Below are 15050 nucleotides of genomic sequence, written 5' to 3' on the forward strand. Positions count from 1 at the left end.
ATCTTAACCAAGAAAATGCTAAGAAACTTTTCATTCATCATTCCACTTTAAAAGAAATAATATTAGTTATAAATTAGTGTTTTTACTGATTCACATATGTCATCGTACACTTAAAAACAACACGTACACAAATGTACACACAAATTTTTACCATCTGAAATTTTATTTCCCTTTTTTTTAATATAAAAGTGTATAACTTTGAAAAATATAGAACATATCTCAAGTATAGAGAAAGCTATTTAAATATCACAGTACAGTTGCAATCATATGCACATTTTTAATTTGCAAATAAATCAAAGCACTTTTATTCCGATTGTTCCCCTCTGGTCACATACAGTATTGTGCAGATATCAAATGTCTCAAAATCATTGCGCCAACAAATATAATTCCTTTACCATCAAAAACAATAAAGTGTTTACATCATTTCAAACTCAAGAGAGTGTCATCCATACACAAATCAACACATGTCCTATGGATGTTTGATAATTTATATGGCTTTAAACCTTTCAGTCACGGTTAGCCTGAATCTATTCATTGGTCCGCATCTGGCCGGTCTGAACAAGCCTGTAACAAAATGTTCAACAGGAACAAAATGCAAACGTAAAAGAACTGGTCACTGAAAAAGCCATACTGATATTTTGAACTTTGTGCTATATTACATCTAAGATATTGTGCTATTATTTATTATCATCGATGCAAATATTTTAACCTGAATATTGGTTGTTTTAAGACCCAGAACCTCAGTGCCAAACTAAAATTATATTAAACTCACAATTAAAAAATGTTTTAGTTCACAATGAAGCAAACAGCTTTGGCTATGGGTGCTCATTTAATAAATGTTTTAACCTGACATCAACCAGGAAGTGACATAATCTTGGAGGAAAAACAGCAGCACAAACATCAGTAAGTGTTATCAATGGATTTGTTGAATTCTGTGATGGTTTTAATCTCTAAACATTTAATCTTGTTTGGAAAATTTACAAATTAGTTTGATTTTAAAAGATGGTCATGCTACCAAGTTGATGCTTATATAAGTGAACTGTCAATGAGTAATGAACAACTTTAGCTCTTTATGAACATCATTTTCATGTTGTTTTGTTAATTATCAAGTTACAATTGTAATGTGAGAATGATAGTCTGGCTCCAGAAGCAAATCAGATTGTCTTTTAACAGCTTTTTTTTTTTTTAAATAGTTTAACTGAGAAAATATTATTATTTTATTTATTTTTTTCTGTGACATTCATGAAAAACAAGTTTTCAACAATACAGCGCATTTAGCGATTATTTTGGATGCTGTTGATGAAAAACTAATTTCTCAGGAGAATCTGAAGGCAGCATGTTTGGTACACAGAGAAACAGCTAATAATAGCTAATAACAGCAAAACAGCTTCATGGCTAGAAGAAAAATATTTCTGTTTTTTATTTTAGTATTTATATTTTAAATAATGGCTCATCTACGGCAGGTATAATAAAACCTTCAGACTCTGATGGAGATTATATTGAGATATATTGGTGCAGGCGGCTGGTGAGGCTTCATCACAAACACACACACACACACACACACACACACACACACAGACAGACAGACAGACAGTAAAACTGCTCTTAAATAATAATAAACATAACCCGATTTATATCATAGAAAAATAAAGATGAACAACTATATCATATTTTCAACATTGGCACTTCTGAAAATCAAGATTGGTGCATCGCAGCAGCATAAACTCCAGCATAATACAGATGCCAGCGCATCAGAGACGATGAAACTCACCACACCTCAGAGATGACAGATCTCATATTTCACTCCAAAAGTCCAAGCAAAGAATAAGTGAGTAAAGAATAAGTAAAAGCGTTTTGCATAAAGAAAACAAAGCTTATTATGTATTAAATGAAGAAGCTTTGCATTGGGAATGTTTTCAATTTTGATTTCGGATTTAATATGTTTGACTGTAATGATAATAATGTCACAATGTAAAAACAGTGCATTTTCTCAATGCTAAATGTAATTTCTTCTGTTGTTTGGGACGAAATGTGACCTGGATATATTTTTAGATGCACAAGCATCAGAGATGATGAATCTCAACTTATTCAGTTCATATTTCACCCACAGAAAATCGATTCAAAATTATGTTTTGCACAAGTAAAAACAGCCAATTAACAGTCAGTATAAAAAAAGGTCAATTTTCTTAATGCAAAATATATTTTTTCTTGTTTTTTGGGTGAAATGGTGAAATGTGACCTAGACATGTTTTCAGACACACAAACATCAGAAATGATGACTCTCAACCTGCTCAAGTTCATATTTCATCCCAAAAATCAAAGAAAATAAATATTTTTTTAAACGTAAATTTACAATTTCTTTTAATGTTTGTATTTTAATTATACAAATGTATGTCAGAGAAACAATGTCAATGTAAAAACAGTCAATCTTGTAACCACAAAGTAAATAATTTCCTGTTTTGTCTTCTGAATTTGGGGTGAAATAGGCTATGACCCAGACACCTGGTTTCGTGAGATTCACTCAAAGTTACAATTCTTTAATAAAACAAACAAACGAACATTAAATTCAAGTTTAACGGCAGCCAGTCAGGATTGTGCGGTTCCGTGTTACTTCAGGTAAAGGATTTCCCATTTAAGGGCCAGATTTACTAACAGCTTATGTCAGCGCAAACCATATTTTGGCGTTAAAATATTACCGTCAGGATTTACTAAAGATGCGCATTGAAGAATTAGCACTGAAAAGGTGTGGACACAGTTATTTTTGCACCTGACCTTATAGAATACGCTTTACAGGAGTTTCCCTTTCAGACGCAAAATTTATGGGAGGAGAGTATTAAAATGAATCACGCAACTCGATTTAGCTACTAACGTTTGCCCTTGTCAAATTACTGGTATTTGTGCAATTATTTAACACCCAAAAAAGCATGTCTTAAAGGGATTATCGGATACGAAAAACACTTTTACAAGCTGTTTGAACAAATGTGTATTGGCAGTGTGTGTACACAGCCACCCTATTATGATGAAATCCACCCAGTGTTTTTTTTTTTTAATCTACTAAAATCATTAGCCCTTTCTCAAATCATGCCGTTCTCAGCTTCTTGGCTGTGTGATGTCACACAGACCCAGGCTCCTCCCACGATAGTTGATTGACAGTAGCCTTTCAGCACAGACTGGACTAGTGTCTTACATTAGACCCGCCCTGAGTGAGCTGTCATCAGTCTGCCATTGTTTCACCGCCGGAGCAGGAGTATATAAGAATGGCTCCTAAGTGATTGAGGTGTTTTGTTGTTGGATGTAATAATGAACAAAGCAGTCATCATGTACTCCCAACATCTGAAGACGCAGAGGCTTATGTATGGTTTTGAAGGGAATGGTCCCCCGATCTACCTAAATGTGTTTATGTTTGCGCGAATCATGATCTGACTGCGGCTGTGTTCTTTACTGTGCGCATTGTTAGTAAATCACGCGCCGAGTTTTCCCCTCCCATCAGTACTTTTATGGAATTGTGCTCTAATGCTAATTTGCCCTTTTAGTAAATCTGGCCCTTAAATGGTTCACGCAGAGATGAGGCGGGCCGCTCCTCTGTGCACCTGTGCCTGCACGGGCCCGTACTCCACGCGCTCCCCATCCACCGTCATCATGCCGGAGGCACTCAGCGGCTCCAGCCTCATCGCTCGCGCGCGCCGGTACACCAGGTGTGCACAGCCACAGTCCAGGTGCGTCCCACTCTGCATGGCCCGGAAAAGCCGCAGCAGTGCAGCACGCGAGATTCCCGCTGTCACGTAGAACAGGTGGATGAGCCCGTCGTCGGCGCGGGCGTCCGGAGCAGCCAGCATATCCTCGCCCAGGTGCGACTGGAACATGGCGAGCACCAGAACGAACTCCCGCTCCTCCACCAGCGTCCAGTCCCGCGGGACGGGCTGCTCCAACGGGGCGAGCAGGTGGTCAGGCAGCCGGCTGTCGGCGGGGGAAAAGCTCGCGGAGACTGATCCGCCCTTGTTTTCTGCAGGCAGGAAGGCCAGTTTTCCCTGATAGATCCGAAAGGAGGCCAGGCGCAGCAGCGTGCTGAGGATGAAGCGCAGCGCTCCGATCTGACGGAACTGCTCGCTCTCGATGTCCACGTCGGCCACGAAGCCCCAGGCCAGAGACAGGAAGGAAAAGAGACGAGCGCCAGACGACAGGCGGATGGAGATCAGGTCCAGTTTAGACACCACACCCTTACAGAGCAAAAAGCCACAGCTGGTCAGCAGATCTTCACCCCACACCGGAGGCGCTCTGAAGAGAACAAGCAAACACAAACACCAAAATCAGAGACCGATGTTTACTGGATTAACAATACTGATGTTAAAGGGACCATAAAATAAAGCGTGCATCATTTTACAAACAGCAAAATGAACCTTATATTAGTTGTTTATAAAAACATCTCCATAACAGTGTTATTAATACTATTATACTAGGCTACATACTAATATTTTGAATAAGCTTTAGTTTTTATATTTTCAGTTTTCATTTTAATTTTAAATTCTATTAATTTGGTGATTTTATCATTTTAATTAGATTAAAAAAAAAACAAATCTGTATATCTATAGCTTTATTTGGTAACATTTTGAATAAAGGCATCCTTGTTACACGTTACATGTACTTACTATTATAATAACTATTAATTATGCATAATTGCATGCAAGTAACTCTAAACCAAACCCTAATCTTAACCCTAACTAGTACATGTTATCAGTACTTAAATGTATAATTACACTGTAACAAAGACACCTTAAAATAAAGTGTAACCTTTATTAATATATTTTTGAATTAGGCTAGCCTGTATATTAACTTATTCTGCCTGAGTATCAACTTATTTTCCTTGTTTTATACTATGTAAATGATTGCCTTGGTTGGATCTGTGTATGTTTGACACATTTCAGGGTTTTGTGCTAAAATAGCCTATCCTGTCTTGTCAAACTTCACATAACACTAAACTAAACTAGCATTTCTATTCTTTTAATTAAATTTTGTATTTATTTAATTTTAGTTAGTTCAGCTATGATCCATCATGACAACAGTCGTGTAAGTAGATCTTGTTTACCTCAATGGGGAAAAAAATTGAAATCCCCAGTGTTGTAGCTTCTTTACCTCAAACAAAGAACTTATCTGGGCTCAAATCAGACCAAAAAAAGGCCCATAATGCACCACACTTTCAACATTCAACAAACAGGCGAATGGCGGGAATCGGGATTACAACCGTCAGAGAGCATTATGATTTCTGCCATCCATTTCTTTGTGAGTTTCTATTATTCTCTGCTTAAAAATAACTGATATTGAGATTAATAAACTCATTAAACGTTCACGGTGAACTGAACGGTGCTCAGGTTAATCAGATAACTCGCTAACCGCCAGTAGAAGGCATTTGTGCTTCAATAATAAAAGTCCAACGGCCGAAGGCTGAATGGTTATTATGAGCTGAATTACGCTGGTGTTCAATCATTTCTCGGGTTAGTCAAGTACTGATGAATGTCTGCTTCATCTTCATGAATAGAAATGACTCTATTAATGCGGTTAAAGTCAGCGTTTTCTCCAGAGATCGCCGAGCTCGAGTGTTTCATGAACTGACATATTATTGCCTGATCTAGTCTCCTGAAAACACCTGCTCTCTGATCGGATATAAGTCATTAGTGATTCATTAATGCATTCTTTTTTAGTTTTTTCTCTCTCAGCCGAACCAAACTTTTATTCTTTAGTTCAAAGAAATGCTGAGTTTAAACCCTCGAAGATTCAGCTCTCAGAAATGCGCGCTAATGACTGGAATAATGACTCTCGGTAATGACTGCTTACATCGCAAACTTTAAATTGAACATCTAAACGAAACAGCACAGCTAGAATTGAATGGAGATTATGCTACTAAACCAAATGAGATCTAATTCTGTATGAACACTGACTCTAGATCAGAGATTAAGAAAACACGTGCTATCTGAAAACCACATGCTCCAGTCAGATTGGCTGGTTTTGCTTTATTTCAAGGCGTTTAGCCTATTCAGTTTATATCAGTCCACTGGGAAACACTCCTGAAGAACCACTTTGCAGTTTTAGGGCATCAAATAATATTTTAATGAGTTCTGTTTAAGACATTCAATGATAAATAAATGAGATAACTATCCAATGCACAATATCTCAGAATATTGTCTGCTGGCTGATATTAGAGATTTTTTGGTTGTTATTGTTAAGTTTTGGTCTTGGATATTTAACTGTGCATGCTCATTTCCCTTATTTTAACATTCAGATTATTTTCACCATCATCAAATGCTCATTTAACCTTTAAAACACCAGCAAATTAATAATTAATGTAAATGGATTCAAAGTTAAGAAAATGAATTTAAAATAAAATATAAAATACAAATAAAATTATATAACTTTTAAATTAGTAGATTAAATAAAATACAATTAGATAATTAATTTCAACAAATTAAATGAATGTTTACTTTTTGGTGTTTTAATTTGAATTTATATACAAAATAGAACAGAATTTTATTACTGGCCATAACATAATACAGAATTTCATAAAATGTAAATTAAATTACAAATAAATTAAATTATTTGTTAAAATAATTCAATATTTAAATATTTTAATTAAATTATTTTTTACCATTTGCCATAACTTATTGGCATTGGAATTTTAATATCAGATTTCATAAAACTTATATAAAATTATTAAATTTTAAATGAATTAGATCAATAATTTAAATGAATGAAATTAAAGTTTAGTTTTTAGTGTTTTATTTTAAAAGTATATACAAAATAACATAATTTTATCATTAGCTATAACTTATTAGTATTGGCCAGAGAGTTAATATTGGATTTCATACAATTTAAATAAAGTAATTTTATTAATTTAAGTAATAATAATAATTATACATTTTCATATTGCCCATAATTTATTACCATTGGCCAGAAATTTAATATAGGCTTGCATATTTACTGGTCTCTAAACATCATGTAAAGAAGTTAAGTCCGGTTGGTCTCTTCACATGTCAATCAGACGGTGTGGTGGGCGGTGCTTGTCCTATATGAGCTGACAGTCTCTCTGATTGGCTCACCGTGTGTAGTGATGGACGGACGCAGCCAGTGCGTTTCCTGAACCTCCAGGCAGGATTCCCAGAGGAGTCTGGATGGCCGTTTCCCAATCCTGCCTCTCCATTAGACCGTTCACTACCTAAAACACACACACACACACACACGTGAGCTGAATGCCCAACACACACACACACAGAGACAGACACAAGCGACCTGCACACACCTCAAACAGCAGCCCGTCTCCAGACAGAATGACCAGAGCGTCCCACTGCGTCAGGTCAGCGCTCCGTACCAGATCCCGCGCGTGATTCTGACGCTCTGTAAGATCACAGACCACAGCAGACGCTCAGATCTCTGTCCACTGAGTCACTCAATGGCAGATTCTCTGATACAATAAACTCATCTATCAGATCTCTGATACACCAGCAGAGATTCCATAGTAATCACGTTCATCTCAACCCAGTGTTATGTTAGCAGTAAATCAGTATATTAGAATGATTTCTGAAGGATCATGTGACACTGAAGACTGGAGTAATGATGCTGAAATTCAGTTTTGATCACAGCAGTGAATTACATATTAAATATATTCACAGAAAATTGCCATTTGACAACTGTTATTTGATAACAATATTTCAATGTTTTACTGTATTTTTGATCAAATAAATGCAGCCTTAGTGAGCAGAAGAGACTTCAAATAATAGCCCCCAAACTTTTGAACAATATCTAGTTGTTTACTCAACCTGGTGTTGAATATAATTGGCAAATTGCTGTAATGTTGCTCATTTGTAAGCTGCATAAGGTATCAACTAAATGAATGAATGTAAATTATTCAGTCAGATGCAGCAGGTAATCTCAGAGCACAAGAAAAATGAACGAAACTCCTATAAAAGTGTCACAGTCTGAACTGTATGAAATTTAAATCCTGTGTGTGTGTGTGTGTGTGTGTGTGTCAGATAGAAGTGAAGATTCATAGTGACTGATTCAGCAGAAATGCCTAAAGCTGAGACCACACTTCACTCTCTCTCTCTCTCACACACACACACACACACACACACAGGCTTCAGTGTGGGTGTGGTGTGGAGTGTTAACAGAGGGAGATGGAGCACAGGCAGAAACATCACAGTGACCCACATTACAGGTTACACCCTCACACAGCACATGTCTGCTTTATTCCCACGAGTGTCATGGTCAGTGTCTCATTGGATCAGTACTGATCTTACAGGACATCTTTATATCCACCGCAGGAGAAACATGCACCAGTGTTAAAACTATTATTATTTTCATGACAATTTAGCACCGTTGGCCCAGAATCTCATTCATTTTAGTAATCTCACTAATACAGGTTTATTTAACACAAAACTGTAGGCCTATTTCAGGGGTAACTGGATTTGTCATGAAAATAATTCTCTATTCATCCATCAATCCATCCATCATCCCTCATCTATCATTCCATGCATCTTTCTTTCCATCCATCTTAAAAAATATTGAATTACTATAATACAAATTTCACACTAGAAATGACATCAAAATTGCAAAAAGTTAATCAGACATTCACATTTACACACAAACTAACCACAAAACGCCACTTTCAGATGCCATCTTTATTTTTTAGCTCAACCGTCACGGAATGGAACGCACAGGATTGTGGGATATCAAAGGCAGCGAATGATACATCTATGCTGCCTTCAAAAATCGATCAGATGAAGATATCTCATGAGTAGTGTTGCTTTCGTCAATGAAAATTATGACTAAATATCGTCGTCAACGAACCTTTATCACGTGACGAAAATGTGACGAGACACAACGTAAATTCTGATCATGTGACAATGACTATAATTAAATGTATAATGCAATATTGTTGACGAATAAAAACGAGACTAAATGTGGTTTACAAAATAAAAACTATGCTAAAATGTCTCTTCATTTTCGTTGACCAAAACAAGACGAAACAAAATGTTATAACGTTATTTCGTCTCGTTTAGTTGCGTTATTATCATTATTTTGCAGTATTTCTGTTTCCTGTGTCTCACTTCAGGGGCTGCATCAGGTCGCACTGCGCAGACGCAGGTGACGTCACTTCCTCAAGCCCCACTCACGCCATTATTTAGAAGACAACAACAAAGTTAAGTCTGACACAGAGAAAGGGACCGATGGTCGGCCAGCCGGGGTTCGTCTTTGGGAGATGTGTGTGTACTGTTTGGTTGGTAAAATAAATGTTGTAAATTCAAATCAGGGCGTCTTCCGTGTCTGGAATGAATGTATTCTTGAGTCTATAAGGTAACAATAAAATTATAAGATAACCTTGTTTGAAATGGGTTTGGCTAAAAGAAATTTGTGTCTATACTACTAGGTACTTATACTATATTGACTGGGTTAAATAGAATTGTATTACTAAAAAGAGACTAAAATCCAATTTTCATTGACTAAAACTAGACTAAAATGTCATCAGTTTTCGTCGACTAAAACTAGACGAAAATAGTCATGGATAATTTTGACTCAAATAAGACTAAAATGCTCAGACTTTTAGTTGACTGAAACTTGACTAGACTAAAAAGAGAATGAACGTGACTAAAACTAATAAAAACTAAAATGACAGCTTCACACAAAGACTAGACTAAAATTAAAACAGGCCGCCAAAAACAACACTACTCATGAGACAGGAAGTGAAGCTAACTTTGGATTCGGACATGCCCTGATGCCTTCCTACCTTGGAATGCTGCCTCCGAAGGCAGCATTTTTCCATTTTCGGTTCATGCAGCCTACAGGACAGCGGCACTCCAGGACCGACGTTGCCTACCTCTGATCTATTCATTCATCTGTTGTTCTGTCCATCCATCCATCTATCCCTCATCTATCCTTTCATCTATCTTTCTATCTTTCTTTCCATCCATCCATCCATCCATCCATCCATCTATCCCTCATCTATCCTTTCATCTATCTTTCTATCTTTCTTTCCATCCATCTATGCATTCATTTGTTGTTCTATCCATCCATCATCCATCCATAATTTTTCCATCCATCCATCCATCCCTCATCTATCCTTTCATCTATCTTTCTATCTTTCTTTCCATCCATCAATTCCATCTATCTATGCATTCATTTGTTGTTCTATCCATCCATCATCCATCCATCATTGTTCCATCCATCCATCCATCCATCCATCCCTCATCTATCCATCCATCTATCTTTCTATCTTTCTTTCCATCCATCAATTCCATCTATCTATGCATTCATTTGTTGTTCTATCCATCCATCATCCATCCATCATTTTTTTCCATCCATCCATCCACCATTCCATCTATCTATGCATTCATTTGTTGTTCTATCCATCCATCATCCATCCATCATTTTTTCCATCCATCCATCCATCCATTCCATCTATCTATGCATTCATTTGTTGTTCTATCCATCCATCATCCATCCATCATTTTTTCCATCCATCCATCCACCATTCCATCTATCTATCCATTCATCTGTTGTTCTGTCCATCCATCCATCCATCTATCCATCGTTCTATCATCCATCCATCTATAGCCCTCATATCATTTCATGTATCTTTCTTTCCATCCATCCATCTATCCCTCATCTATCCCTTCATCTATCTTTCTATCTTTCTTTCCATCCATTCCATCTATCTATGCATTCATTTGTTGTTCTATCCATCCATCATCCATCCATCATTTTTTCCATCCATCCATCCATCCATCCACCATTCCATCTATCTATCCATTCATCTGTTGTTCTGTCTGTCCATCCATCCATCCATCTATCCATCATTCTATCATCCATCCATCGATAGCCCTCATATCATTTCATGTATCTTTCTTTCCATCCATCCATCTTTCCATCTATTTATCCATTCATCTATTATTCTGTCCATCCATCCATCCATCCATCCATCCATCCATCCATCCATCGTTCTATCATCCATCCATCTATCCCTCATCTATCATTTCATCTATCTTTCTATATTTCTTTCCATCCATCCATCCATCCATTCCATCTATCTATGCATTCATCTATCACATCTGATGTGCAGACACATCTAACTACACAAACACACACACTCTGAACATTCACTGATGGATGTATAAACAGACCCATCAACACACACACACACACACACACACACAGAGATGCGATCGTCCATCACTCAGATGTGTGTGTGTTTCTCTGTCAGAGGTGATTCTGTTTGCAGTCCTGCTGCTCTCTGACTAATCATGAGATTTATGAATGAAGCTGCCAGCTCTATATAGTGAAATGGGAACTTGTGTTTTATGAGTCTATAGACTCTGATGATGAACTTGAACACCAAATCAGATCGATTACTGTCATGGTGGAGCCACAGTCTGAGGAGAAACATGCTGAGAGAGATAGTTAAGCAAGTTTGTGAATATATTAAATAAAGGAAAAAAGAAATAAAAGCGATCCATCTATCATACAGTGTTATTGTCGCGTTATTGTGTCACGTGACCATCATGACGTGTCGCCATGGAAACCTTAAGGGCAAACGTTCTAAAATAATGGTCGCCTTAAAAAAAACTCACTCTGGGGGGACCGCTAGAATATTTTAAACTCACCACTGAAAGGGTTAACTAGCTAGTAACCTGAACAGCACACCAGGTTAGGGATAGTTGAGCCAAAGATGATGATTCTGTTATCATTTACTTATATCAGAACATACTTTGAAGAATGCTGGGAATCTAACAACTTTGGACCCCATTAACTTTCACTATATGGACAATTTTTATATATATTTATTTTGCATTATATATTTATATATATATATATATATATATATATATATATATATATATTTATTTTGCATTTTCTAGAAGATATAAAGACCATTTTGGAACAACATGTAGATTAGTAAATTATTTTATTTTTTGGCAAAACTATCTCTTTAAGAGTCAACAACAGAAATGTATAGAAGTATTTTCATTAAAGAGAGTAAATTCAGTGGGAAATAGTAGGCAGGGCTTGATTTTATCAGTCACTGATTGGTCAGTCAGAAGCGAGCTAAGAAATTTTTGCTTTCTAATTATTTTTCCTCACATGCGCTGACTTAGTTGCATCAGTGGAAAAATAATTTCAGAGGTGGAGAAAGTGTATTTTTTTGATGAATGATTTTGAAAACAAATAGTTTTTAATTTTTTTAGAATAACATGCACACTAATGAATCAAGCACAACATAAGCTGAGACATTTATTAATGTTTTTAAGCAAATATTCCCTGAAACCCCTTACACTACAGAATCTGAACTCTCTTTTGACCTCTTTTGTTGTTAAAAATGAGCTGAAACTGTCCTGCTTACTGCAGTAATAGCAGATCATATAACTCCATTAACAAGCTGAATCTGTTCGGATAGCTTCTGTGGTGTGTGTGTGTGTGTGTGTGTGTTTTGCACACCTGTGATGAAGAGTGTGTGCGGTATATCCGCCTCGGTGAGTATCCTCTGAACGTGGCCATTATAGAGAGCCACCGCTTGGCCCCGCCCACTCTGAGGATTGACCAATACCATCACGCCAGACGGTCGACGGACCTCAGAGATCAACACACCTGACAGAGAGAGAGAATAACATCTACATACAGGATACAAATCATATAAATGAACGCTCTGTGTTAGAGTGCAGGAATCATTCCTGAACTCAAAGGGAAAATAAAGTCAAATAAAATAATAAATGATAAAATGCATAATAAATACAAATAAAACAATCAGGTCTAAAATAAAAATATAGCACAAAATAAGGACTGAAATAAAAGCATAATAAATATAAAATATATTTATAAAATATTCATAAAATAAATTAAAAAAATTAAATAATAAAAACATTAGTTATAATATAAAGATAAAATAATATGCTGTGTGTTTGAGTGCAGAATTCAATCCTCACAGGTAAAATAAAATAAAGTTATAATTAAATAAAAATAAAATAAAAAATAGAAATAGAAAAAAATAAAAATAGAATAATAAATAAATGAAGTAATAAAAATATCAGTTCTACAAAAATAATATAAATGTAAGTATCTGATGTTATATTTCATTGGTAACATCATTAAAATATGTGCATAATTCATGTTTTAATCATGTGATGTTGTTTTTCCTACTGAAAGTACTAAGCAAATAGTGACTGCTGTTCATTTTTACTCATATATGGTGCTTATTTATTATCTTTTAAATTGTTGTATTTTATTTACAAATGCATTTATATAAAATTATAATGGAAAAAATATATAAAAATAAATATTTTTTAATTATGTCTTTAATTTAATTAATTTTATAACTATAAAATATATTTAAACTATTTTTATTATTTTTAGTTTTTTTATTTTATACTATTGCAATAAATCATTACAGTGATTTTTCAGTCAAATTGTCCTGCTGAACTAATTTTCTCTGCTGATCTTCCTTTGGTTTGGTTGTTTTGATGTCTGTGCCGCAGGAGGTTTTAATCAGCTGCTGAAAACATGATTTTAATTCTCTTTAAGAGGTTTTATGTTTGACAAATATCATAAGAAAAGAGTGCATGGCCTCGGGCAGGAACACCGCTAACAGATGGCAGCGCTAATGCTAAAAACACACAAACAGCACACAAACAGATGCGGGTTTGCCTTGATTCTGTGATGCATTAATCTGAGAGCGTTTCTGTGTATTACATGAGCTCATGGTTTCTCGAATCATCTGGTTCAGCGGGACAGACTGGTTTCCCAGGGAGCGTTTACTCGTGGGACGACTGACCCGGATGACAGGTGAGACGTTCAGAGCCCTGCGGGGGAAACTGGCATGAGGCTATTTCAGGATGAATACAGAGAAACACATGAGCTCACACTGAAGATATCAGTGTCTCAAACAGGTCCTGGATCTTTACTCATGGCAGTTTCACTACAACACAAATGATTCATGAGCAGCTTGGGTTTATTAATTCATACTAGCACTGCTTCTGTAATTCATCCAAACTGACAATTATAACAAAATAAAATACAAAAAAAAAGAAAAAAAAGTTTAATTTGAAACCAACATTAATAGAATTTGTCAATGGAACAATTATATCTGACAGATGTAAAAAAAAAAAAAAAAGTGGAAGTGTTATACCTGACAGACGTAAAACAAAATCTATAAAATAATAAAGGAATTTCAAGTAAATAATTGTAAAATACATATATTAAAATCAAATAAAAAATCATTAATAAAAATAAACAAATTTAGAAATAAATATTATATTGTAATTTTTGATTGTGATAATACTTTTAATCATAAAATAATCTTAGTAAATAATTATAAAATAAATACATGAAATATGAATAACAAAATAAAAAAATACATTTAGAAATTAAATATTATATATTGTGAATGGCAATAATACATTTAATCATCTAAATAATTGTAAGTAGATAATTAAAAAATAAAATAAATACATAAAGTGTATTTTTTGTAAACTAATTTAAAAAATAATGCATACAAATTTGAATAAAAATGTATTTATTTCTGATTCTGATAAATACATTTAGAACTAAAATAAGCATTATATTGTCTATTGTGATTGGTCATAATACATTTAATCATCTAAAAATGTTGTAATAAATATAAAATAAAATATATAAAAAATAATTTTATAAAATAAATACATTTAGAAATAAAATATATTGTGATTTGCAATGAGTAAATAAATGCAAAATAAACAAATTAATAATAGTAATAATAATAATAATTATTATAATGCATTTTATTTATAGCCGCCTTTCTTGACACTCAAGGTCACCATACATTAACAAGACAATCACAATATTAAGTAAAAAACAATAAAGAAAATGAGACACAATACAATTTAAAAAACACAGTGCAGTTGTGATCAGAGGGAGTAAGCTATTCTAAACAAATGGGTTTTGAGTTTGGATTTAAAATGTGGGAGAGAGTTGATATTATGAAAGTCAGAAGGGAGGGAGCTCCAGAGGCTGAAAGCTCTGCTCCTCATAGTAACAAG

General features: G+C 35.0%; 1 protein-coding gene across 1 annotated transcript in view; it reads right to left on the reverse strand.

Moving 5' to 3' along the window:
• Positions 1 to 155: 155 nt before the first annotated feature.
• LOC306863045 (sphingosine kinase 1-like) overlaps positions 156 to 15050 on the reverse strand; it is a 27449-nt gene continuing 12554 nt past the window's right edge. Inside the window, exons 2-5 of the mRNA XM_079406204.1 lie at positions 12478 to 12627; positions 7289 to 7383; positions 7089 to 7204; positions 156 to 4275 (exon numbers count right to left, since the gene is read on the reverse strand). Coding sequence (XP_079262330.1) covers positions 3555 to 4275; positions 7089 to 7204; positions 7289 to 7383; positions 12478 to 12627 — 1082 coding nt within the window. The 3' untranslated portion in view covers positions 156 to 3554. The remainder of the gene's footprint in view (positions 4276 to 7088; positions 7205 to 7288; positions 7384 to 12477; positions 12628 to 15050) is intronic.

Source organism: Barbus barbus (assembly GCF_936440315.1).
Source record: "Barbus barbus genome assembly, chromosome: 4".
Lineage (NCBI taxonomy): Eukaryota > Metazoa > Chordata > Actinopteri > Cypriniformes > Cyprinidae > Barbus > Barbus barbus.